This window comes from Ostrinia furnacalis, unplaced genomic scaffold (assembly GCF_004193835.3).
Source record: "Ostrinia furnacalis isolate ACB-3 unplaced genomic scaffold, ASM419383v2 OfSCF3271, whole genome shotgun sequence".
Lineage (NCBI taxonomy): Eukaryota > Metazoa > Arthropoda > Insecta > Lepidoptera > Crambidae > Ostrinia > Ostrinia furnacalis.
The window spans coordinates 249,229-277,048 of record NW_021133510.1 but is presented as its reverse complement, the minus strand read 5'-3'; the positions used below and the strand labels follow the sequence as shown (position 1 = coordinate 277,048).

Sequence of the window (27,820 nt, the reverse complement as noted above, 5' to 3'; positions counted from 1 at the left end):
AGTTTTTATGTCAATAAAGAAACCTTTACACAGTCCGATTTTACAAACGCGTGAAAAAAACGTATATTTGGAAGATATTTCTTAACTTTCGTGGTAATAATATAAATCGATGTCATAATGGAATGTAAGACGATTCTGACTGTGTATTGGTTTCAAATATTATAAGATGTTTTATATTATTATTAATATTTCACTATTAAAATCTATGTAGACCCTATTCGTATATTAAGTTAAATCCAGGTATTTAACCGCATCTGGATAAATAATATATTTGCTATATAGAATTGAATCATTCACTTTGATATTTTGTAACATATCGAAGATATCAAGGAAGTTCACGGTGAATGTTTTAATCTTACTAGTAATTTGTTATGTATCATAGTAAATGATTCAGTAATCACGGACTAGAATATGTTTTTTATCTTTTCAAGGTACACACGATATGTCAACCTTACAGCACCGTCACACTTGGCGGTCAAACGCGAAACGCCTAATGTAAGAACAAAAGGATAAAATAGTAAAGGTGATTACCCATTGGAAGCCTTCGCGTGTAATGTAATAGGCCAAGACTCAATTTTAACTAGAATTCTTTGTTGTAAAGTTCAAAACGAATATATAAAGTTACCGTATTATACTTAAATCATAGCAAGTGGATGAAGGGCCTTACACACAAATGCTCTCAATGAGAAACTACTTTTAAGGTATTTTTTCAATTGTTGGATCTGTCAAATGCTGACATACAGCTGTGAACGAAAGAAAAATTGCATACACGTATTTAATTTGTATACATGCATATTATATTATCACAGAAAATTAAAATATTCAATTTATTGAAAAATAACCTATAGAAATAACTAAAGAGGATTCAATACTGTAGATGATTTTGCAACAAACCAACATAAACTTTACTTTTACTTCATGCGGTTTTAAAAACGCAGCGTTCCGACCGCCAAGTGTAAAGTCCCACGTACAATTTAGTAGTCAATATTGGTTAATTTAAAGGTGAGATACCTGGGGCTGGCCTAGACGTTTAAGGTACCAAGTTGAGTATGTTCCTGTGTTCCAGGGACTCTTTGAGAGCGTAGAATAACTGCAACTGCTGTTCTGGTTTCAAGTTGTATACCTGGAAAGCAGATTAGTATCGTAATTAAGGGGATCGTTTGTTCATTGAGCTATTAATAAAGGGTTACAGTATTTTCACTTGACTAGTTCGCGCCACTGTCTAAGCCACTAGAGAGTGACATGAACTTATTCGACAGAGGCGCCAACCGTATACAGGGTGGAAACGATAAGTGATCTTACTCGATTATTTCTAAACTATACACGATATCAAAAAACTAGTTACTGATCCTGAAAGTGCTTCATGAGCTCTTTCAAACGGCCCCAATAGCAGGTTACAGAATAAACTGGATCTATCTGAAAATTCAATGTTTCCAGCTTCCATACATTTGGTAAAGCAACATAATATTACACAATATACATAGTAATAGTTTTTCGATATCTTGTAAAGTTTAAGAATAATCGAGTGAGATCACTTATCGTTTCCACTCTGATTACGGTGGCCCTAACATATTTTTTAACGTCCCGTTAACCTCTGGTGGTAATCTAATATTATGCTTGTTGGGTTTACCACAATAGTCCAGGTCACGACAAGTTTCGAATCCACAATCCTAATCCGACCGACACCGACACTATTGGCAGAGTAAATACAAATGAGTAGGTCATCTTCATAGAAACGCACCGAGCGCGGTTTGTATGTGAGCGCGCCAATACGTATGCGGCGCGCACGCACACACTGACAAAATTTAGCGTGGATTAGCGGGGTGTTGCGCCGAATTGTATTTGTATTTACTCTGCTATTGGGCTATTGTCACTGTACCAGAGGCGAATAGAGCATTAATTTGGCCTACACTCCCTACGCTGACCAGATGGTTTGGGGAAGCCTGATTTTCACATATTGGTATACCATTCGTGGGGGTACTCCTACTCTGCGCTTTAGAATAATGAATATCTACCTCTCTCTCGCATACTATGGGCCTCATAAGAAGGCTCAAGGTCACCCAAAGAGCGATGGAGCGTGCTATGCTCGGAGTTTCCCTGCGTGATCGAATCAGAAATGAGGAGATCCGTAGGAGAACCAGAGTGACTGACATAGCCCAAAAAATCATCGCTAAAATCAAGTGGCAGTGGGCGGGGCACATAGCTCGTAGAGCTGATGGGGCAGGAAATTTCTTGAGTGGCGACCACGAGCCGGAAGACGTAGCGTAGCCAGACCTCCCACTAGGTGGACCGACGATCTGGTGAAGTCGCGGGAGGTGCCTGGATGCGAGCGGCACAGGACCGGTCTTTGTGGAAATCCTTGGGGGAGGCCTTTGTCCAGCAGTGGACGTCTTTCGGCTGAAACGAACGAACGAACCTCTCTCTCTCTCTTATTTCCTCTCCTCAACGACCGGTCCTGAATTCTATGATGAACATAATCACTGATTACGATGATACCTGCTGCAGCAGCTTCTGCGGCGTGGCGGTGCGGATGAAGCTGGTGATGTAGACGTTGACGAACGTGGCCATGAGGAACTGGCAGTCGAAGCGGTCCATGATGCCGCCGTGACCTGGGATCACGTCGCCGAAGTCCTGGGAAAAAACAAGGAACAAATTACAATGGGACTCGGAATCATCATAATTAATTTTGGTCTCTGTTACAGGACCATAAATCTTTCTAATTTAGAGGCAAATCGAGGATTCGTCATCATCAGATAATTTAATGTCTAGGACAGGAAAACGACTCTAACTAATTAGAGGCAAACGAAGGATGTATTCTACAGGCTGGCTAAACGGGTTGAGGAGGCCTGATATTTAAAATTTGACCTTAAGTCGCTTCATGTTATTCACAGGATGAGTGAGAATGGTCCTATAGAACAGCTAGGGACTGGAATTCGCTGCCTGCTGCTGTCTTTCCTGAATACAATAATCCGGACCTTTTTTTGCGAGTTATCTTGACAGGGCCGATTATCATGTACCATCCTAGACTGCACCTCACCACAGAATAAGTAATAGTACAGGTACAGAAGGATTACTCCGCAAGACGATTTAAATAAATGCGAGTCTTGCTACGACGCGATACAGTGGAATTCAGCTCGCACAGCACTACGTACCGACAATTTTATTCACCTACAAGTTTTGTCTTTTTCTATCGCGTGCCTCTGAACTCTTCGTACGCTGTTAGGGTTGCTGTCTAGTAGTGTCTAGTAAAAAAATAATTAATCTACTTATTTGTAATGAGTACGTATGTAGGTAAGTACGCATTCATTATGGAAAACCTTGGGAGAGGCCTTTGTCCAGCAGTGGACGTCATTGATTGGCTGAAACGAACGAACGCATTCTGAGCAGTAGTCATGGTAGGTTAGGTTCCTATACTATCCTAAGAATTATTGATTACCTACATGGCCAACATACCTTTCAGCATCTTTGGGAAGCGAAAAAAAAGATAAATCCGGTAGATTTCTTTTCGAATTTAAACACCCGAACGCCGCACAATAATATTTCTTTCTCTTTATGTCCATTTTTAAATAATACTTCGAACATACAATTAGGTACTACAACGCACGCCAGCGTCCTGACGGGCGCGCGCGTGACACTCGACTGATATAATACCCGCCGGCGGGGCGCTTCGCTGTAGGTAATTATCGGATGTACCGCGCGGAGTGAGCCAGGCCTGACCTCACTTAACACCGGGTGCGATTGCAGTCAAATACCTGCCTTGTCTTGCATAAAAAAAAAAATCTGCTCTATCGCTAGAAATGTACCTACTGTTGTAGTCTCTTTCAGATTTTGACATCGGTGTATGGACGTCTATAGAAACGTGACACGTTTAATAGGAGACTGCAGTCTACAAGAAATACATACCTACTTACTACTAATAACACTGTTACCATTTTGAATGACGTTAAAGAATAAATAAATAACAGCTCACCTTGATCTTAAACGCGCGCTTGAATCCAGACGCGAAGAAGCCTCCAAACGGCCCGATGACCGAGCTGAAGATGCTGAGTGCGAGCGAGTGGATCATGAACGGGTACATGTTGAACTTCTCCATGCCCAGCTGTGGAGAGAACAGGAATTGGTTTATAAATATAGCAAAATTATATACCAAGCAAATTGCTAGCAAATATTGCTTGAATGGGTAATGGGTGTTTTAATGTATCCATTAGATACATACCATGAAAACAGATACTAGCTGCACTGTGTCTGCAGGTAGACAATGTAACATTCTAGATTTTGTTTCACTATATTGTAATACAGTTTTGTACACACACCTACAGTTTTGTACTTAGGATCACGCTTATGATAATTTTTTCGACGGTGGTAAGTCCACCTGCTTCAGATCCAGAGGTCCCGGGTTCGATTCCAAGTAGGGGCAGATATTTCTGTTCGGTTTCAAGCTTGTTCACTAGCTACCACCGTCTTACCTAAATCTGTCACCACAACAACAATGTAACAGCATTGTTGTGTTCCGGCAGTTGGAAGTACGATAGCCAGTTCCTCTTTGGTTGAGGATTCCGGATGATGCTCAATACTCAATGCTTTATTGCTCCACCACATTTAGGTCTTACAATTCAAGCAGATCAATGTGGACCCAGTTAGGGAACAGCAACCTTCCACCTTCAGCCTCACCATCACTTTCCAAGTGAGAAGCAGGCCATGAGCTTCCTCGTTGTGGATAGATGAATGGACTAATATATAATGGTGAAGATATACCTCCTCTAAGTTCATCATCATTATCATCATTTCAGCCATAGGACGTCCACTGCTGAACATAGGCCTCCCCCAATGTTTTCCATGTTGATTGATGCGGTCTAATGTCCAGCGCTTCCCTGCTACCTTTATGATGTCGTCGGTCCAGCTTGTGGGTGGACGTCTCACGCTGCGTTTTCCGTCCTCTAAGTTACGTGAAGATTTGTCAAATGCTAAGGAAACTCACCACTTTCATAACAGGCTGCACGAACTGAGGCGGCGTGTACTCCTGCAGACGGAACAGCTGCGACGGCTCGCAGTCCATCGTCATGCGGCCGAGCGATTCCGAGTACTCGATCGGGCACACCAGGTACGGGTATTGGGACATCATGTACAATTGGGTCCGTCTACCGCTACTGTGGTCTAGTGGTAAGTCCACCTGCTTCAGATCCAGAGGTCCCTGGTTCGATTCCAAGTAGGGGCATATATTTCTGTTCGGTTTCAAGCTTGTTCACTAGCTACCACCGTCTTACCTAAATCTGTCACCACAACAACAATGTAACAGCATTGTTGTGTTCCGGCAGTTGGAAGTACGATAGCCAGTTCCTCTTTGGTTGAGGATTCCGGATGACGCTCAATACTCAATGCTTTATTGCTCCACCACATTTAGGTCTTACAATTCAAGCAGATCAATGTGGACCCAGTTAGGGAACAGCAACCTTCCACCTTCAGCCTCACCATCACTTTCCAAGTGAGAAGCAGGCCATGAGCTTCCTCGTTGTGGATAGATGACTGGACTAATATATAATGGTGAAGATATACCTCCTCTAAGTTCATCATCATTATCATCATTTCAGCCATAGGACGTCCACTGCTGAACATAGGCCTCCCCCAATGTTTTCCATGTTGATTGATGCGGTCTAATGTCCAGCGCTTCCCTGCTACCTTTATGATGTCGTCGGTCCAGCTTGTCCAGGACGTCTCACGCTGCGTTTTCCGTCCTCTAAGTTACGTGAAGATTTGTCAAATGCTAAGGCAACTCACCACTTTCATGACAGGCTGCACGAACTGAGGCGGCGTGTACTCCTGCAGACGGAACAGCTGCGACGGCTCGCAGTCCATCGTCATGCGGCCGAGCGATTCCGAGTACTCGATCGGGCACACCAGGTACGGGTATTGGGACATCATGTACAACTGGGTCTGTCTACCGCTACTGTGGTCTAGTGGTAAGTCCACCTGCTTCAGATCCAGAGGTCCCGGGTTCGATTCCAAGTAGGGGCAGATTTCTGTTCAGTTTCAAGCATGTAAGTCCGCCTGGCTAGCTACCACCATCTTACCAAAATTTGACACCATACCAACAATGTAACAGCATTGTGGTGTTCCGGCAGTTGGAAGTAAAATAGCCAGTTCCTCTTTGGTTGAGGATTCCAGATGATTCTCGCTTCCACCTTCAGGCTCACCATCTCTTTCCATGGTGAGATGCAGACCATGAGCTTCCTCGTTGTGGATAGATGTCTGGACTAATATGTAATGGTGAACATATACCTCCTCTAAGTTCATCATCATCATCATCATTTCAGCCATAGGACGTCCACTGCTGAACATAGGCCTCCCCCAATGTTTTCCGTGTTGATTGATGCGGTCTACGTCCAGCGCTTCCCTGCTACCTTTATGATGTCGTCGGTCCAGCTTGTCCAGGACGTCTCACACTGCGTTTTCCGTCCTCTAAGATACGTGAAGATATTGTCAAATGCTAAGGCAACTCACCACTTTCATAACAGGCTGCACGAACTGAGGCGGCGTGTACTCCTGCAGACGGAACAGCTGCGACGGCTCGCAGTCCATCGTCATGCGGCCGAGCGATTCCGAGTACTCGATCGGGCACACCAGGTACGGGTATTGGGACATCATGTACAACTGGGTCTGTCTACCGCTACTGTGGTCTAGTGGTAAGTCCATCTGCTTCAGATACAGAGGTCCCGGGTTCTATTCCAAGTGGGGGCATATATTTCTGTTCGGTTTCAAGCTGGTTCAAGTCTGCCTGGCTAGCTACCACCATCTTACCTAAATCTGTCACCATAACAATGTAACAGCATTGTTGTGGTCCGGCAGTTGGAAGTACGATAGCCAGTTCTTCTTTGGTTGAGGATTCCAGATGATTCTCGCCTCCACTTTCAGGCTCACCATCTCTTTCCATGGTGAGATGCAGACCATGAGCTTCCTCGTTGTGGATAGATGACTGGACTAATATGTAATGCTCCTCTAAGTTCATCATCATCATAATCATTTCAGCCATAGGACGTCCACTGCTGAACATAGACCTCCCCCTATGTTTTCCATGTTGATCGATTGGTAGCGGCCTGCGTCCAGCACTTCCCCGCTACCTTTATGATGTCGTCGGTCCAGCTTGTGGGTGACACTGCGTTTTCCGTCCTCTAAGATACGTGAAGATATTGTCAAATGCTAAGGCAACTCACCACTTTCATAACAGGCTGCACGAACTGAGGCGGCGTGTACTCCTGCAGACGGAACAGCTGCGACGGCTCGCAGTCCATCGTCATGCGGCCGAGCGATTCCGAGTACTCGATCGGGCACACCAGGTACGGGTATTGGGACATCATGTACAACTGTCTCTGTCTACCGCTACTGTGGTCTAGTGGTAAGTCTATCTGCTTCAGATCCAGAGGTCCCTGGTTCGATTCCAAGTAGGGGCAGATATTTCTGTTCGGTTTCAAGCTTGTTCACTAGCTACCACCGTCTTACCTTAATCTGTCACCACAACAACAATGTAACAGCATTGTTGTGTTCCGGCAGTTGGAAGTAAGATAGCTAGTTCCTCTTTGGTTGAGGATTCCGGATGATGCTCAATACTCAATGCTTTATTGCTCCACCACATTTGGGTCTTACAATTCAAACAGATCAATGTGGAGCCAATTAGGGCACAGCAACCTTCCACCTTCAGCCGCACCATCACTTTCCATAAAGTGAGATTCAGGCCATGCTTCCTTGATGTGGATAGATACTGGACTGATGTGTAATGCATATGCCTCCTCTTAGTTCATCATCATCATCAGCCATAGGACGTCCACTGCTGAACATAGACCTCCCCCAATGTTTTCCATGTTGATTGATGCGGCCTACGTCCAGCGCTTCCCTGCTACCTTTATGATGTCGTCGGTCCAGCTTGTGGGTGGACGTCTCACGCTGCGTTTTCCCTCCTCTAAGTTGAAGATATCGTCAAATGCTAAGGAAACTCACCACTTTCATGACAGGCTGCACGAACTGAGGCGGCGTGTACTCCTGCAGACGGAACAGCTGCGACGGCTCGCAGTCCATCGTCATGCGGCCGAGCGATTCCGAGTACTCGATCGGGCACACCAGGTACGGGTATTGGGACATCATGTAGGATAGCTGTAACAATGCAGGTTATTGACGTTGAGGTGGTAGTTAACATCTAGAATGGGAATATTCTCATTTGGAATTCTCACTGCTGCATCTTTATATCTGGATCTAGATTAAATGCCCGCCTGCGACGATATTAATCAGAAGAGTAAAGAAGGAGTTCGAAGTCCTAGATCGCATTCTCTCCAGTGCAAAGCAGAATAATAAAGGTATATTAAAACTTAAAGAAAAAATATTGCCATCATCAAAGGTTACTAACACAGATATGTATATCTGATTAGTTCCAGGTGTCAATAGCTTTGTTTAAAAACCTCAAATAAAGCTCCTTGATCATGGCAGTGGAGAATTCTGATGATCCGACTTAAACGTGCCCAAGTCTACAAGTGTTATATTTCTTTCTGTCTATAAAAGGCTGACAACGGTGACCGAATTTTTCAACATTTCTGCTCACCACCTGCCGATATGTTAGGAATAAAAGAGTTTCCTTACCACAAGTCCAAATATGACAGTGGAGAATCCACCACCAATGAATCCTTCCCAGGTCTTCTTGGGACTCAGCTTGATGAGAGGCGTCTTCCCGAAGAAGAATCCGAACACGTACGCCATGACGTCATTGCAGATTATCATCGACACCGGCACTATGAACCAGATCAGTCCTGGAAGAGATTTTAGTAAATTAATGACGTAATTCAATTAAACATGTGGAAAATGTTATGTTCGAAAAAAACAAAAATTCATATAAGGTCACCCTGGGCGAAAGCAACTATGAGGCTAAAGTGACTAAATTGGTTTTATTCTTAATCTGATGTATTTTGAACAAAGTGTAATCTCTTAAAGCATAGAGAAATATTGCTTTTTATGATTCAACAGATGACACTTGGCCACTTTAGCCTCATAGTTGCTTTCGTCCCGGGTAACCTTTTATAATTTTGACGAGTGAATAGTTCAGATTTGAGGACTGAAATCCTTTGATAATGTACAACCCCTCTCTCTGATTGAACAGAGACAAATATAGATTCGTGTTAGTTTAGATCAGGTGAGATGGGACGATGATGCTTGATGATACATCGGGGACAATGTAGGTAAAAATAATTACAAATTAGCAATCAACTTAAACCAACCCAAAGTGATGACAGTTATTGAAAATCAATACGCAAATTCATATTCATACATCATAACAACTCTCATTGCTGTAGAATTCAAATATTGTCTTATCGCAACCGCCACTAGCTAGCTGTTGAACTTGAGAGCTACTCAAGTCAACGCGAAACCGACAATTACGAGGCTTATCGTAAATCATAGTTCAGTGCACGCGCACTGGCAGACGCATTATGACCAATCAGTGCGGATTGTTTCAAAACCCAGTTTTGTTGGTGGTCTACTCCGTAAATATTGTCTCTTGGTCTTTCCGATGGGTAAATCAGGGCGAGTGAGAGAGACAAATTTCGAAATCGATAGCGTAGTAGGGTCTAGTAATGGATATTTAACTGGCTGTCTGTCTCTTACTCTCTCCAGTGGGTAAATCAGAGCGAGTGAGAGAGACAAATTAGAAATAGTTTGCGTAGTGGGGTTGCTAATGGATTTTTAACTGGTTGTCATTGGCGACAAGGTTTTATCTCGATCGACGGTGATCTACTTATGGAATAGCTTGCTACTCTATAAAAAAGGTCGATGACCCTTCAATTATTGAAATCCGTCAGCTATTTAATCTTTATTGCATAAACAGAAAGGGAGACGGAAAACGCGGCGTCGGACGTCGACCGATGACATCATAAAGGTAGCAGGAAGGCGCTGGACGCAGGCCGCTACCAACCGGGCAACATGGTAAGCATTGGGGGAGGCCTATGTTCAGCAGTGGACGTCTTATGGCTGAGATGAAGATGATGATGAAAGGGAGACCGACGACCTCATAAAGGTAGCAGGAAAGCATTGGATGCAAGCCGCTACCAACCGGGCAATATGGAAATCATTGGGGGAGGCCTATGTTCAGCAGTGGACGTCGTGTGGCTAAAATGATGATGGATGATAAATATAGCACAATGCAATTTACTCGTATATTTCTCATTTACAATATTACGCGTCTTCAGCTCGCGAGTACGTTACGCGATAAGAATCGCAGTCAGTGTTTGCGATCACCAGATAAAATGATAACTGCAAATGGATCGATAGCCTATCCCAGGTTTATGGACCGATATGTGGCACTTGGGCATGTTTTGAATACTTTTTATAATGCATGTGGTACTTTTTATACCTGGAGAGTGGAGAGTCGTCGATAGTCTAACAGTAAGACTCTAACATGATCATGGCTTATCTGCGTTGCCCTTTTTTTGGTGTCCAATGTCGTAAAGGGATATTTTTAATCGCAAAATTCTGACCGAGAAAAATATGATGACATTGACATGAAGGATGGAAAAAGTGACTACGACCTTAGCATAAGGACATATTTGACGAAGCATAAAAAGGGTAGAACTTAAAAATAGCAGGTTATGAAAAAGGGCCTGCGAGATTTTACTACAGTTTTGGCAACATTAAGGCGTTTCAGTTAAAACTTTTGATAGAAATGTCGATGTAATAATAAAATATCTCCATAGTTTTCTACACCACTGTCACTGATGTCATATTAGTTTGTTTGTACTACGAAAGAAATACAAATATTTGTCAAAATTGTCTGAAAATCGCGCAAGGCACATTAGAGGTACAATGAGCATTGGTCTTCCATTTAATTTGCATACAATAGGCCGTTCTAAAGTCCACGTTAAATTATAACCACCGCGTTACGGGTGGCGGTATTAATCAAGTTATTTGACGACAGAATGAATAAATTACACTTTCATTCGGTTTTGTTTCGAGGGAGGTATTAGAGAACTTATTTAGCCACTGATTTTCACCACTAAGCACAGTTTGTATGGCAAGCGTTGTCTACTTGGCAGAACGCATCGAACGCACCAATCATTTTATTGTAATCGTGATCTCTTTATACCTAATTAAAAAATAAACGTTGAGATTTATATGGTTTTATTTCGTTTACAACTCGTGGAACCAAATAATCCATACTGGTTTGATCATTCAAATTTTGACCCTTGTTCACTGACACTGAGTACGATTTTGAATATGTGTGTGAGTTCAGCTGAAAAAATCTAATAATAATGATTACCGAGATCTACGGGGTTAAGATCGGCATGTGTGAACTACGTAAACAATATGGCGGAATGTTGCTTAACGATGGTAAGGGACGTAAAATGCGGTGTTTGATGCAAAAATAGATCAGAGAATTATTAAATAATATGTTTTACAACAGTTAAAAACAGTATAATTTATTAAAAATCCAGCTTATCTAAGAAAACCATTATTTGTAAGACCTAAGGCCCAGTTCTTCATTTCCAAATAAAGTTTTATATCTGACATAATGAAACGCTATCTGACAAATAAAAGCTTCTACCTATCTAACGGGTTTACCGCATTATCGGATTCTTCATCTGTCAGATATCTTACGAAATATTTATAAGCAAAGTTGTAGATAATAATCTATAGATAAGTTTCTAACAGACCATTAAGGACTTAAGGAAAAATAACAGGTTCTTCATCTTACTTTATCCCGACGAAAATTAGTTAACCCAACATGACATAAATACTCAGAAGGCAGCGGGAGAGCGTTATCGATCCCTCGTTGTTGGTTCTATTTTAGACTAGCCCAATACTTTATAGTCCGTGTCAACTTACCTGACAATAAAGACCCTCTTTACACGTCAGAGCCGGTGTCATATGGGCTTTGAAAACCCAGACGCGATATATTGCTTTATTCACTTTATATTTTTATGGAAATTCGTGAGAAAAACTTACCTAAAAACTTAATACGTTAGGAAGAATAGTAGAGTCAACAGCACAACAATTTTATTCCAAAACTAAACGTCCCCGCGACCTTGTACGCGTAAAAATAGTTTGAATAATATTTCACGATTTTGCAACATTTTTCTTTACTGCTCCATCCCTATTGGCTGTAGGGTGGTGTAAAAAGCCTGCCTTCCTCGATAATTGAGCTATCCATCCAATGCTTTTTTTTTTAATCGAACCAGTAACTCCTGAGATTAGCTCTAACTCTTCAGATTTATAATATTAAGTATTTATAGTACCTACCTTTTACAGCGGCACAGGATGCCACAATGTTTACTTTGATATGACGTTTTTAGTAAAATATAATCCTCTAAAATCCGGCGATCAAAACTCGTTACAATGTTTGCCCTCGTGGCTACAATCTACTGAATGAAGGGCAAACACATTCGACCTCGAAAAACCGGCCAACCGACATATTTTCATCGCTGCGAATTGTCAAGTTAAATTGTAATAGCTGTGTTATTCCAGACATCAATTTACCAACTAAAATAATCTACACAATATTATACAGAGGAAAAATTTGTTTATGTCTAAATTGAATATGCTCCGAAACTACTGGACTAATTTGAAAAAAAAAAATTCACCAATAGCCATATAAATACAACATGTGTGGCTTATATTTAAGTCCTTAAAAAACTTTCTTTTCGCAAAAACCGACAGTTCATTTCGCAGAAATGACCAAGCATTGACACTTAAAATGCCCTTCAGGGTGGACGCGAACAAACAGGAGTCAGTCAGGCAGGAGGCATTAATCTCAAAATAAATCGTCAGTTATTCGACATTTTGACATATTTCCCATACTGAAACTGTCAATGTGCCAGTTATACCAGGAGTTATTCTCGGATAAAAGTTTGGTCGAATTGGGCCTTAATAAACTATGTAACAGGTAAAATTCGTTTAATGGTTCAAAAAGAGCACTTTGTAGCTAACCCTTCAGGGCTGCCCCTATTGCCCAACCACTCGTAAACGCTTCGGAAGTCGCTTGCGGAATAATCGCTTCCTCGCTTCTACGCGCCATCGAGAAATTTCGAATGGTTTGTTTTTAGACGCGTACATTTTACTTACATTCCAGTTCATGGTCAAGATAACAACAGGGTATTTTTAGTATGACTTGGTTCAGTTTTCGAATTTATGAAAATAGTTCTGATGTATGAAGAGTATAAAACCAGAGAAGTCAGGTCTAAGTCATGGTAACAAATGACGCTGAATTCTAATGACCTATTAAATAGCTTCCGGTGTATACTTGGTAGGTGGTAGGTCCTTGCCATCACCAAATTAACTAAGCCATAACAACAATATTGTTGTGTGTCGGCTTTTGGAGGTAAGATAGCCAGTTCCTCTGATGTAAATCATTCCGGGTAAAGTTCGCTTCCACCTTTGACCTGATCTCTTTCTCCATCAGATGAAATCCAGTCCAAGATCTTCCCCATTGCAGCCCCTAGTAATACAGTCGGCAGCACATCCAACTATATTTTTTTGTTGCAAAATTAGCATTTATCGCAACTGTCAGTACACTGTTACTGGCTTCGCCTATAGAACCCCACGGCGAAAATCTCTGGCTTCCCGCAACCCTAACTAGGCCATCGATCGGGCTCTACTATGTCTTCCAATGCGTCGCGTCGAGAACCTTCTGGAAAAATGGCCGTGCAAACAACGGTTGTCAGTTCTACGAGAGATACATATGGCTTTCCCCATGTCATATTCATTGAGCAAATCAAAGTCTTGTGTCGCGAAAGTGGCACATTTTTAGAGCTAGCACTCTAAAAATGTGCCACTTTCGCGTTGGCCGGCCTAAAAGCCGTCATATCAAACTTTACCAACGTGCTCAAAATGAGCATGGCAAAAAAAATGCAAGATAATTTTCTCTACTGGCCAGAAACTTTTTTTAGGCACTAACTTCTACCAGCCGGGCTAGGATGCGCGCCGTGATATACTTGATCGACGTTAAAATGTATAGGCAAAATCGATAAAATGGCGTGATAACCGCTTATCGCGGCACGCATCCTAGGCTTACAGGACAAATAAATTAGCATCAACAGTTCTCACAGAGATTTAAAAAAGTCTCCAAGTAGTTAACACAAAGATTATAGAGTGGCTAAGTACACCCTTATGCAATATGCAGCATAAGGATCTACTCTATAATCATTTAATCAGCCTCTAACTGCAGTTGCAGCAAAACAGTCATTAACTCGGAGTACACATTAACATGAGTACAGTCAGCCTCAATAGTGATATCCAAAGTAGCCTATGTGCAACCATGTCTTTGTTACAATTGGAATAATGTTGTGTTGTCAACTTTTTGGCCACTGGGAGTCACGAACTATTTGAAGCGCACCTATGCTATGTTGCCCTGATACATGGGAAATATGTCAAAATGACAAATTTATTCTTCATCAGATAAAATATATCTGACGATTGAAAAATCGTCCCCCCTTAGTAGACACGACGTATTTTAATAAACATAGGTGCGCTTCGAGGAATACCTCAAAATAGCACTTATCACAACGGAATAAGTTGCCAGTGTGGAGCTTGTTGTGCTGTTGTACATAATAATATGTTGTTTTGTTGCTTTCGGCTGATTCACGCCGACTGGCAAAGTGATCTATTTCTGTCAGCTTCCCGCGTAACAACATGTGAGTGGGTAAAGGTGGCACTACTGTATGAGCGAGTAGCGGAATTGTATTTCTCTAAGGAGCAATAGATGGCGATAAGGTTACCAAAAGATAAGGTTTTTATTATTTTTTTTTTCTTCTTCTTTCTGTTTTAGTTGTGTAGCGCTGCATACAGGCACCCACTGAAAATCAGTGTCTTGGCAGTCACACTGTCAAGATATTACTGAGTGGGTGACCTTTTTGGCAACTTAGTAATTTTTTTAATGTATGTCTTTGTTGCCTGAATCAGTTGTTGCCAAAATAAAATTATTGTCTTTCTTTCTCTTTCTTCTTCTATAAGATGTCAAGTAAATTATTATACTTACGCCAGTATTCACAAACATTTCTATGTCTCACAGTGCGCGTGGACGCACAGGATGACACACGAACCAATCACAGAGCTCTATTCAACGCTGTGCGTTCGATTTGCTGCTTCACTTAAGCAAGCATTGTTTGTGAATACGGGCGTTAGGGTCAATCAGCTTTTTTCAATCCACCAAAACAGGATAATCAGACAATTACCGCCGTCCAGTTTAAATTGAATAGGAAAGAAGTATTCAAAATGTATTTCAATATGCAGTCCCAATAAAACGGTCCTATTGTCAATGGCACATTTTCCTTAAGATTAAATTATGAATAAAGTCATGCATGAGCCAAATTGTTCCAAATAATATCACAACAATTGGATTTTGGTGAAAAATCACTGTTATTTTTTACAATATTATTTTTCTATTCTAAAGAACTGTATTTATCCAAACTTATGAGTGGAACAAATTAAAATAACGACAAGACGGGCTGGCTTATCGCGGCCTACTGGTAGTTTTGTATTGTGTTATAATAATTAATAAAAAGTGTAGACATAAGCACTTTAATTTATATTACTATCATAATAAAGATTAGATTCCGTACTGGCTTAGCCGCGACCTCGGCATTGAACCTAATTAATTTAGCGTCGCAAATCGCTCCGTCTGGGCACTAAGCTACGACTTGCCCCAGATTATATGAGGCTTCCCGTCCGTGACAATGCAAACACACAGGACTGTCTTATCGCAGCTATTGTCGTTTGTATCAATGCAAACAATTGCTACTTGTCTTTTGTCTTTTTTAATTATTTATTGCTTCATTTTGGTTGAATGTATTAAGCGCCGCTAAAATCGCTCCGTCTGACCACTAAGTAACGCCCTGTCCTAGATTCTATGAGGCTTCCCCGTCCGTGACAATGCAAACACACAGGACTGTCTTATCGCAGCTATTGTCGTTTGTATCAATGCAAACAATTGCTACTTGTCTTTTGTTTTTTAATTATTTATTGCTTCATTTTGGTTGAATGTATTTAGCGCCGCAAAAATCGCTCCGTCTTGCCACTAAGCTACGCTCTGCTCTAGATTCTCTGAGGCTTCCCCGTCCGTGACAATGCAAACACACAGGACTGTCTTATCGCAGCTATTGTTGTTTGTATCAATGCAAACAATTGCTACTTGTCTTTTGTTTTTTAATTATTTATTGCTTCATTTTGGTTGAATGTATTAAGCGCCACAAAATTCGCTCTGTCTGGCCACTAAGCTACGCCCTGCCCTAGATTCTATGAGGCTTCCCCGTCCGTAACAATGCATGGTACAGAACTGTCTTATCGCACCTATTGTTGTTTGTATCAATGCTAACAATTATTGCTACTTCTTTTGTTTTTTTAATTCTTTATTGCTTCATTTTGTTTGAATGTATTAAGCGCCACAAACCGCTCCGTCTGACCACTAAGCTCCGCCCTGCCCTAGATTCTATGAGGCTTCCCCGTCCGTGACAATGCATGGTACAGAACTGTCTTATCGCAGCTATTGTCGTTTGTATCAATGCAAACAATTGCTACTAGTCTCTTGTTGTTTCTGTTGTATGTGTGATGTCGTTCTGACGTCAATACGGTTGTCTAAGATATATTGGCGCATTTTTTTTTGTTTGTTGTCATCTTTCGAGAATAGTGTCGAACATTAGTCCAAAGGTGTTTTGAGTTTAGAAGAACTGATGTTCATCAACAAATCACTATTCCCATTGACTCTCCCCATCAACTATGGGGTATCGTAGGCTTTCTCTACTCATTCCCATCCCCAAAAAAGTTGAGAAACAGAGTCAATGAGGATTATGTGGAAAATCCCGCCTATGGCTTACGTCACCGCTTGCTCCTGGTACTATCTTACTTCAAACCAAGAAACTTGCCTTCACTGCTGAAGAACTGGACCAATTCTACCTTTCTTTCCAATCACCGCTTGCTCCTGGTACTATCCTACTTCTGACCAAGAAACTGCCTTCACTGATGAAGAACTGGACCAATTCTACCTTTCTTTCCCATCACTGCAACTCCTGTATAATCAGGATCCACAGTTTAGCCTCCAATGAAACCCAACCATTGAAGCTTGGGTAGCTTACTGTCTTATTGGAAGATCGGAACCCGCGACGAATTTAATTACTAGGCGTCAGGTTATCAAATATATTCATAAATATAGGTAAAAAGGGTGATAAATCATTATCACAGTGGGCTCTATGCTTAACCTATTCAGGTACATGAAGGTTATAAATCAATAATAAGTGTAACATAAAGTTGTTTTTCTCAAACGCAGGGCATTAAACGTAAACATCGAGTAACGTAGGTAACAAAAACAAAAGCGATAAGGTATACCTTATTATTAATAGCCCGTGTTTTATTGAACAAGGTCAATTATAAACTGCGTGGTGCAATCGAATGAGAGTTCGATGACCGTTATGGTGTGAGTTGGGACTCTACAACTCACGAATCACAATAGACTTGCGAATTTGGGATCGTTTCGCTACGTCTGGAACTCCTGAAGAAAACGGAGCGGGGATTTGTTAGATGAATTTCGCGTATGCTTTATTAAGTTGCAGCGAATTTTAGAATCGCATTTTTTAGCGAATCATATTTGTATGGGATGAGTGGGATTAACACATTATGACTTGACAGTGCATACAAATCTAGTCTCGCTGACAAAAACACTACAGTGCTGCTTAAATACCTCAGGCACTGACTGAATTATGCGATAGTTCCATAATAGCAATATTTAACTGGACAGTTCAACATTTTGAGAAAATCTGCTCCTTCGAATTTAGGCACTTCCAGAGAAATTAGTATGTCATTTTACATTAAAAATATCTACTGTTAAAATACCTACGTTTGGCCAATGTCGACAGCGATGAGGCGTAAGTTTACGCAAATAGGTTGACCTCAGTACCGTTACAAAAGAGTTTTGTGTAGGTAGATTATTTTATCATTGCAGGAGGAATGAATTATCTACCATAACAATACAACTCTTCATCTTTTTGAACCGTATATCCTCTGCCTAAAGTTCAAAATCTGGCGATAGCATCTCAGCCTTAACCACATAAAGAGGTCACGACGAAAACGACGTTTTCTAGCACTAAGATGTATATTTCCTTGGCCTGACATCCGCTTTACAATGAAGAGAAAGCATTATTTAGTTTTAAACTCCTCATATTTGCTTCTGGTTAATTTAATTGCAGATTAGTTAATTTTAAAGCTGTTTTGGATGACATAATCTGATCAGCCATTATATCGTACCGTAGCTATACGACTACATCACTACATAGTATAAAACAAAGTCGCTTTTCGCTGTCTGTCTGTACCTATGTCGCCAGTGACAACCACCTAGAAAGAAACCACGGGGTTATCGCGCGTCACCAGGACTTAGTCTTACTTAGCAAAATGTGCTCTTAAGTTAACTGCTGTAAAGATCCTTACCTTCAAAGATGTTCTGGATGATGAGGTAACTCTGTGTGACCACGATGAGTAGTGCTACATGCGTCCAAGCGAACAGACTGAACTGCCGCATATAGTAGCGCTTCACTAGCGATAGCACGAACCAGACGAACCCGCAGCAGTAGAGACTGAACGAAATGAAGCGGTGGTACGTCACTAGGAACTTGAGGTAGTCCTGTGGACAAGATTTTTGGCTGGTTTTAAGATGTCTTTTAAGTAGGAAATACCTATAGTCTGGTCCGTGAGCACGTAGAATTTTGTCCAATGACCCCTAGCTACCCATCCTTATCGCTCGCGCGTAATGATGTTGTTATCGCGCTCGCACACTCACTGCGGGTGCCAGTCGCACAGTCGCGACAGCAATATAATTACGCGCGAGCGATAAGGATGGGTAGCTAGGGGTCATTGGACAAAATTCTACGTGCTCACGGACCGGGCTTTAGCAATAAATATGACGGAAAACGCAGCGTGGACGTCCACCCACAAGGTGGACGGACGACATCGTAAAGGTAGCAGGAAGGCACTGGATGCAGGCCGCTACCAACCGGGCAACATGGAAAGCATTGGGGGAGATCTATGTTCAGCAGTGGACGTCCTATGGCTGGGATGATGATGATCAAAAATTATAGCAGGCTATGGAGAGGGCTATGCTCGGTATTTATATTTCTTTACGAGATCGAATCATAAATGAGATCCATAAACGAACTAAAGTCGCTGACATAGCCCGACGGATTAGCGTACATCGACATTATAATGAAATACGGGCTATCGTTTTTATACTTAACAGTTGGCACCCCTGGCGATTGACAGGACCTTACTCTACAGTGGCGCCATCTTGATGAGTGCAAATGCGATAGTCCTCCTACCACTTTAGCGCTCACCAGTTGGTGCCACTGTCTTCGCTACTAGCAAGTGCAGGACCTTACTCTACAGTGGCGCTAACTGGTGAGCGCTAAAACGATAGCCCTCATTGAGAAAAAAGGGAACTCCTTTCCTTTTTTTCTACAAGTTTTGACGCAGCCGCTATTTCTATTCGTGATAAAACTTTACGCAAGGTGCCTACAATACATCATTGCAAATATACCTACTTTAAGTCTTAGCATAATGGTATACGATCGCAAGTTTAGTATCAGAAAACGATTAATCCAAGTACCTAATGTGTTCAATAACCAATCTCGTAAATGGGCAGCCGATACAAAGTGGAGTAAACATATTTACTTCGGCATACCTTTGGGAAATAACAAAATGGTTAATAACTTAATTGTTTTTATAACTTTGTTTTATTGGATTACTTTAAATAAACTATTTGCGACTTAGATATTCTTGTACCTAATTGATCTTGAAACATTTTTTTTAAAGAATCGGACGACGCGATTAGTCAAAATATTTAATTTGAACTCTAATAAATGGCTGGCTGTTAGTTAATTAATATAATCAATTGATTACTGAGTTACCTACTGAGTATGTATTAAGATTGGAAAGCTAAGTATTCTTTTATTTTATTAATCATATTGATATAAATGATACAAACAAGAAAGTAAATCGATTATTTTTGGCAATCAATAGACATGTAACAAATTGAAATAGTGGTAGACACAAAATGTGGAATGCTTAATCAATTTCATTAATTAACTGGCAAATTAAAGTGGCCTCGATTTAACTAGGTACATGTTACTAATTAAGCAGGTTTATCAGCCATTTTAATTCTGTACTATGTTATGTTTAGGAAACAATTGACCTGATAAGAATAAAAGCATAAATAGCTAAGTTACTTCTTCTTCTTGTCGTGTCGACAATAAACCTACACAGTGTCAGCCCAAAACTCCAACACAAGAGTGGCGTTGTCAGTAGCCTTCATTAAATCTTCCTGTGTTACAATAACCTTCTTTTTGCCATTTTAAAAAAACCTTGTTAGGATAAAAGAGTTTAGTTTGGGACTAGAAGCGTAGTGTAAAATGTCCAAAGATATTTATTTTTATTTAAGATATTTTAATCATGTTTACCACTATAACAGGGTAGTAAATGGGTACAAATGACCTTTAAATATGGTAGTTTGGCTCATCACCATAAAGAACGATATTATATTATTTCTTTCAATAATATATAATTTACGATGATTGTCGTTAGATAGTCAAATGTGGCGTGATATCGTATGATGTATGAGTAATGTGTCAAAGAAAATATTCAAAGATAGGAAGTTAATCATTGTTAGGTATGACTTCATTCATTTTTAATAATTCCCGCAAAGTATCGACTATCAGCATGACACAACTGACTGACAAACTACGCGACAGACGTTTAATATCCGTAGATATCGTCGAAGTGATAAATGTAACTTGGGTACTTAATCGGCAATGTTATTTAACATGATAAGATTATCAGCTTATCTTATCAACATATTTAAAGTTTGAGGTGTTTGAACTCTTATGAAATCGCAATATTTTTATTTTAAGTGTAACACTACAGTGTCCCCTGCAAAAAACCAGACACTGCGCTTTAAAATATTTGAGAAAACTTGACAAAAAAGTTGATACAAGTACGTAGTACTTATTATTATTCTGTGATACAAGTCTATACTAAGGTAATTTATTTACTCAAAGGTGAGCAATTTAAACTCTTATCATAAATAAATGTTATTTATAATATCCGATTGTTTTTCTTTAGGTTTTCACATATTTGCTGATAAGCAACTGAGATTTCTGCGATAGCCTATATTACAGGTAATCAGAAATAAGCTTGTTAATTTGAATAATTTCTTTGGTGAATAATAATGATATGTAAATTCTTTAAAATTAATGATTAATTATTTTCAGACACTCACCGTTCTGTTAATCACAACACCGAAGTAGTCGATTAAATTCTCCCCATAGAAGAAGTAGTTGGAAGTCAGTAGGAAGTACCATGAGAGGGAACGGAACCATGGCAAGCCGTGGACTCTGTACACAGCATAGCCTATGTTGATGATCTCCTCAAAGCATTTTACTTGTACACATAGTACCTGGAAATAATTATATATTTTAGATGTAAAATACTAAACAATCAACACAACTAAAGACATAACCAGCGGTAACTAAGTGTCTCTATGACATAAAATCTTTATGATTTATCATTGTCATTATTAATTTAAATATCTGTGGTATATTTACCGTAATCATAAGAGCCAAAGGACCGCCATAGATCAGCAGACAAAATGCGCCGATCATTAACCAGGTGAAGATGCCTCGAATGACCCAGTTTCTCCATCTATTTGAAATAAATATAATATTTTAACATACAGTACAAATATAAATTTTCCATATTACAATTTATTAATAACTTTATTAACGACTTCGTACGCGTGGAATCGTTCTTAGTGAGCACCTACATTCTAAAAGGAACCACCATGCAAAATTTGAGAATCCTAGCACTTGTACTTTCTGAGATTTCGTGATGAGTGCGTCAGTCAATCAGTGATAGATGTACAAGATTGGGTTTAAAACAACACCAGCTTCAAAACTCAAGTCTGCCATTGATTTTATTTTATTAATTGGACAAATCACAGGCTTGGATCTAATCTTTAGTGTAGATTAGTAACAACGAACTACATCTATACTAATATTATAAAGCTGAAGAGTTTGTTTGTTTGTTTGTTTGTTTGTTTGTTTGTTTGTTTGGTTGAACGCGCTAATCTCAGGAACTACTGGACCGATTTGAAAAATTCTTTTTGTGTTGGATAGCCCGTTAGTTCCTGAAGGCTTTAGGCTATTTATCATCACGCTAAGACCAATAGGAGCGGAGCACCAATCAAGAATATTTCAAATCAGTGATTTTTTTCCTTTTGAGAGCTGACGCTGCGTAAACGGTTAAAGTTTCGCAAAAATCATGTATGACAGGATTGTTCCCCTTTAAAAGTTCTTTAAAAAAGTCCGCGGTAGCATATGTCTATCTTTTAAGGTTGGCTCATAGTAACCATTTTTATGCAAAAAAAATCTGTTTTAAAATAATGCATTATTTGCGAAGGTGTTTTTATAAACATGATATTAATCCTTATCCAAATAAATAAATTATTCACCACATGTATTTAATTTTAAACATTCTTGCCCTTTACACCATTCGATTTCAATAAATATCTTAGGAGATATCGCAGTTTTGAAATCTGATCTGATCGTAAAGACCTGAAACTTGGACGGTGTGTTCTTTGTATGACGTAAGCATCTGATAAGAAAGGATTTTCCAAAATTCTACCCCTAAGGAGGTAAAAAGGAGGGGCATAGTTTGTATGAAATAACGAGATTCCTTCGTCCAATCTACTTAAAATTTTGCATAAGCATTCTATAACAGAATTAATNTTCGTATTAGTTATGGCACTAACGCTTTTGCTAATAGTATCATTTATTTTGTAATTTTACTATACATAGAAGAGCGGAGCTTCCTAACACAAGCAAAACTGGTTGCTTAATGGGAAGCCCCAAATACTTGTAATGAAAAATGTGTAAAAGTTACCGAAATAAACTTTATTATTATTATTATTATTTGTTTGTATATTTTATCTCAGCTTTAGTGCTGGTAAGATTAAAACCAGATACGGGCCAAGCCAAGTATCTGGTCTATAATATAAGTTTATAAAATTACTGGTACATTTGTAGGTTCATCCTGTAGAAACCGCCTAACGATGCGGCAGGTGTTCAGTATTGCCGCTTTCTGCATCGTGATATAGCTATTTTCGTGGAGATCTATAAGTTTCAGGCTATTGTGCAAATGGTTGGATATGACTCCAGTGCTGGAGAGCACCAGTGGCACAATGTACACTTTGTTTAACTTCCAAATTCTAAGTATCTCTTCTTTTAACTCTGAGTATTTGTGTATTTTTTCTGAAATAGTGTTTTTGATATTGTGGGTGTTAGGTACTGCTACATCTATTAGAAATGCAATCTTATTTACTTTATCTACCAGGGTGATATCGGGTCTATTGCAGTTATTATTATTATTATTATTATTATTATTATTATGTTTTCTTTATTTTTACTCGAAGTTCCTATGGTCTTCGGTTTTAACCATAACTCACGGGCTCATGCCAAGTGAGTTAAGTTTTCATTATTATTATTATGTTTGTACGCTTTGGAGCTCACGGGTCAAAAGTGGCCCGGTCCTTTATAAGGCTTGCGTGGGGATACAGATCCAACACGTAGAGGCCGTTTTAAGCGCAAAATAATCGACAAAAGTGAAAGTGGTGCACATGCTGGATCTAGTCTCTGACTATATCATGGGATGTAGCCAGAGACCATCCCCAGCCTGTGCACAGGAGCTATTGCAGTTATTGGAGAATGGACTAGGGTTATGGATGAAGGATGGATGGACTGGTTACTGGGCTATGGATGGAGACTACGGGACACCTGCCTGGTTCATAGTCATAGCTGGGCATTAACTCGTTAATCCGTTAATCGTTAATTAACGAAGTTAACATTTCTATTAACGGATTAACTTTTAAGTTAACTTTAAAAAATGTTAACGGACTCGTTAACTTCCGTTAAATTATCCTAAGTCCGTTAATCGTTAATCCAGTACCTACTATTTACCAAAAAGATACAGCAGGCACCCTAAAAAACGCTAGAAAAACGCGTTCTGACAAGTACGTTCGGGCTTCCAGAACTTCCAGAACCCAAAATAACAGTTTTTGTAACCAGGATCACTAAGTTCACTAACGACACTTGTTAGTATGTGTGGGACAACTCTTGCAACTGAATTTAAGACCAGTTTTCCTCAACCGATTGAGCTGAAATTTGGTATACTTATGTAAGTACGATGACAATGCAATGTTATGGTATCATTGAGCTGGTCTGATGATAGAGTCATGAGGTGGCCAAAGGAACTCCTAAATAAAACGGCGGCATCGCATCGAATTTGGGTTCGTTGGTTTTGTATTTTCGAGCACTTTAGTCTCCATAGGTTCTCCACTGTCTTCTCCATAGGTTGTCTGGCAGAGATCGCTTCATAGCGATTAGACCGCCTCATTGTACCATAAGTGTTCCTTTTCTTTCTGTTTTTTATCTGGTGTGCAATAATCAGTATTTATTATTATTATTATTTTATGTGATATATTATATCACAGCATTAATGCTGGTAAAAGTTAGACCAGATACGGGCCAAGCCAAGTATCTGATCCATAGATTTATCAAATATTTGCCGTGAAGCTGCTTCCATTAATAGTTGGTTCATCCTGTAGGAACCGCCTAACGATACGGCAGGTGTTCAGTATTGCCGCTTTCTGCATCGTGATATAACAATTTTCGTGGAGATCTACAACTTTAAGGCTATTAAGCAGATGATTAGGTATTACTCCAGTGCTGGAGAGCACCAATGGCACAATGTAAACTTTGTTAAGCTTCCAAATTCTGAGTATCTCTTCTTTTAATTCTGAGTATATGTATTTTTTCCGAAATAGTATTTTTGATGTTGTGGGTGTTAGGTACTGCTACATCTATTAGATATGCAATCTTATTAACTTTGTCTACCAAGGTGATGTCGGGTCTATTGCAATGAATGGTGCGGTCTGTCAAGATGGCTCGGTCAAAGTACATTCTGTAACTGGGACTCTCCAGCAGTCTTCGGTTCATATTGATAATATGGTTTAGATTTTTCGGAAATTAGTTTGTGTTTAATAGCTAATTTCTGGTGAACATAGTGAGCGATTTGGTTATGCCGGTGCTGTGTGTAATCATTTTGGGTTAATAATGGGCATGCATTTATAATGTGTTGAATGGTTTCCGGGTATCTATGGCATTTTCGGCAGCGATCATCCTGTGCGTTGGGGTCTTTTATTATGTGCTTCCTGTAATTTTTGGTATTTAATTTATAACCTGATCTTGAATGCTTATCAAAAAGCCTTCAGTCTCAGGGAACAAATAACCAATTTTAAGCCATTTGTTGTAAGCCTCAGTGTCTACATGAGGTTGCTCTAGGTCGTGTATGTGTCTGCCATGTAATTGTTTCTTTCGCCATGTCTCTATTTTTTCCTGCTCTGCCTGCTCTGCTGTCTGATAGATCTTATCTGTATCCAAGAGGTTAAGTGGGGTAAAGTTTTCGTCTAATTCTATAACTGCCTTGTGAATGGTACTATTCGATTTTGTATAATTATTATTATTATTTAGTACTGGATGATGTCCAGGGTCCTGATGATGGAGTCAGGAGGTGGCCATAGGAATTCCTAAACGAAACGGTGGAAACTTATCGAGTTTGGGTTTGCTGGATTTGTCTTTTCGAGCACTTTGGTGCAAAATTGTATTGATTTGTAATTGAAACAAGGCTCTGAGATTGAGATACTACTAAAAAGTATAAAATAAAATTATAATAATTAAAAAACTTTTTTAAAAACAAGCTTTTATTCTGAAATGCAGTTGTACTAAAACGAAAAAAATAATTGTACTTATGCAAGGTTCAAATAATTTCGAAAGCTTGTAGCGCAAACATAAAAGTGGAATAAATTCCATGCGCGATACAAGCTTCCGAAATTATTTGAACCTTGCATACAATTATTTTTTTCGTTTTATTATCATTATTTATCATGTGTTAACGGATTAACGATTAACGTTAACTTGCGTTAAATCTTGCGAAATGTAACGTTTTAACGTTTAACGAAGTTAACTTTTTTATTAACGGTTTAACGATTAACGAAGTTAACTATTTGATTAACGGTGCCCAGCTATGGTAGTCATTGCTGTTATATTTAAGTCTTCTTGTATATTGTAGTCTCCCGCTATTATTTTACCTTTTTGAATGTGTAACGTTTTGCATTTTTCTACTCCAAAAGTCATATGTATATCATCACTAAAATTAGCTGTCAAATCTACTAAGTGTCTCATGTCTTCATTTGAATTTGAAAATAGCTTGATATCATCGACGTACATTAAGTGTGTTATTTTTGTTTCTTTAGTTAGGTTATAGCCGCACTTAGAGTTATTTAATAATGTAGATAGTGGGTTTAGCGCCAAACAAAACCACAAAGGACTCAATGAATCTCCCTGGAAAATGCCATTACTAATTTGTATTTCACCAGTACTGATTTTAGTATTTTTAGTAGATAAAGATAAAACGGTTTTCCATTTAGTCATGGCATCTTCCAGAAACGTTATTATTGTGGGATTAATTTTGTAAATTTGGAGCACTCGAATCAGCCAAGAATGAGGGACACTGTCAAAAGCTTTTTTATAATCTATATATGTTACGTGTAAATCTTTATTGTATTTATGTGCATGTTTAAGTATTGCTTGGTCTATTGTTAATTGTTCTTTACAACCTTTGTGGTTTTGACGGCAGCCTTTCTGTTCTTCAGCTAGAATGTTGTGTTATTATTATTCCACGCGGACGAAGTCGCGGGCACAGCTAGTAATAAATAATAATAAAAAAAACTACATATTCAATAATTATTAATAGGTACACCAATCTCCAAATATTTGCTAGTCCAGAGAAATAAACAGACTGGTTGTTAAAAATAATCTTACAATTCATGCACTAAATTAGAAGTATTTTTAGACACAAAAATAAAAAAAATCCAACAGTGCAATCACTAACATTCGAAACTGTGGTCATTTTAACAAACTTCATTTGATATTCCATTATGTAAATAAGATTAAGTTCAGTAGCCTTGAGTTAGAACTTGTTTAGGAAATATTACGGAACTGTGCGATACCAACCTATATTGAGTTTTTTAATATTTTTTATCATAAAACTGTTTAAAAATTAATGAATGTAAAAATAATAATTTTGTTAAACAACAGTGACGTTTGAACTCAGACCAAGGCTTTGAAAGTCCAAGAATAATACTGAATATTTGAAAGCAAATCGTACAATGGAAACCATACACACCTAGAAGAAAGACCAGACAAGGCAGAGTCGAGAATTTCAGGCGTCTTGTCCGTGCCCTGAGGCAAAGACTTCGCCATTTCATCCACATACTTCTCTTCTAACACCTTCTCTTCCTCCGAATCAACCTAAAAATACATAACAATAAACACAACGCCAATATTAATCACGAACGGAATATTGTTGTACAAAAAAAAATACATGGTCAGATTCTCCAGCAGTTTCCACTTTATCGTTGCCGTCGCCTTCCCCACGTCGGTGCCTAATTTCACTCATTTTTAATCACAATCACAACACAAATGCCACAACAATATTATTCCGCAAAATTCGTATATTTAATCCATTTACGATTAGAAAAATACAACGACAAGACGAGTCGATGTTTTCCGACTTGTCATGTCAAACGAAAAATCAATAACTTGTTTTTTTTTTAATGTTGCAAACAAAACTAGGAAACTACTATTAATTTACCAAAATGTTAACGTTATGGAGCGTCAAATATTAAACTGTTTAAAAAATACCTATC

The 27,820-nt window shown here is 39.3% G+C and overlaps 1 protein-coding gene across 1 annotated transcript; it reads right to left on the bottom strand.

Annotated features, from left to right (window-relative positions):
• On the bottom strand, positions 1-27,706 carry Cds (CDP-diacylglycerol synthase). Its single transcript, XM_028311309.1, has 10 exons — positions 27,496-27,706; positions 27,298-27,422; positions 21,603-21,699; positions 21,278-21,454; positions 18,439-18,631; positions 8,623-8,789; positions 7,990-8,142; positions 3,971-4,099; positions 2,497-2,631; positions 1-1,123 (listed from the first exon to the last, which is right to left on the bottom strand). The coding sequence occupies exons 1-10, from the start codon at positions 27,568-27,570 to the stop codon at positions 1,031-1,033; spliced, it is 1,344 nt and encodes a 447-aa protein (XP_028167110.1). The 5' UTR covers positions 27,571-27,706; the 3' UTR covers positions 1-1,030.
• Between the last annotated feature and the right edge of the window lie 114 nt (positions 27,707-27,820).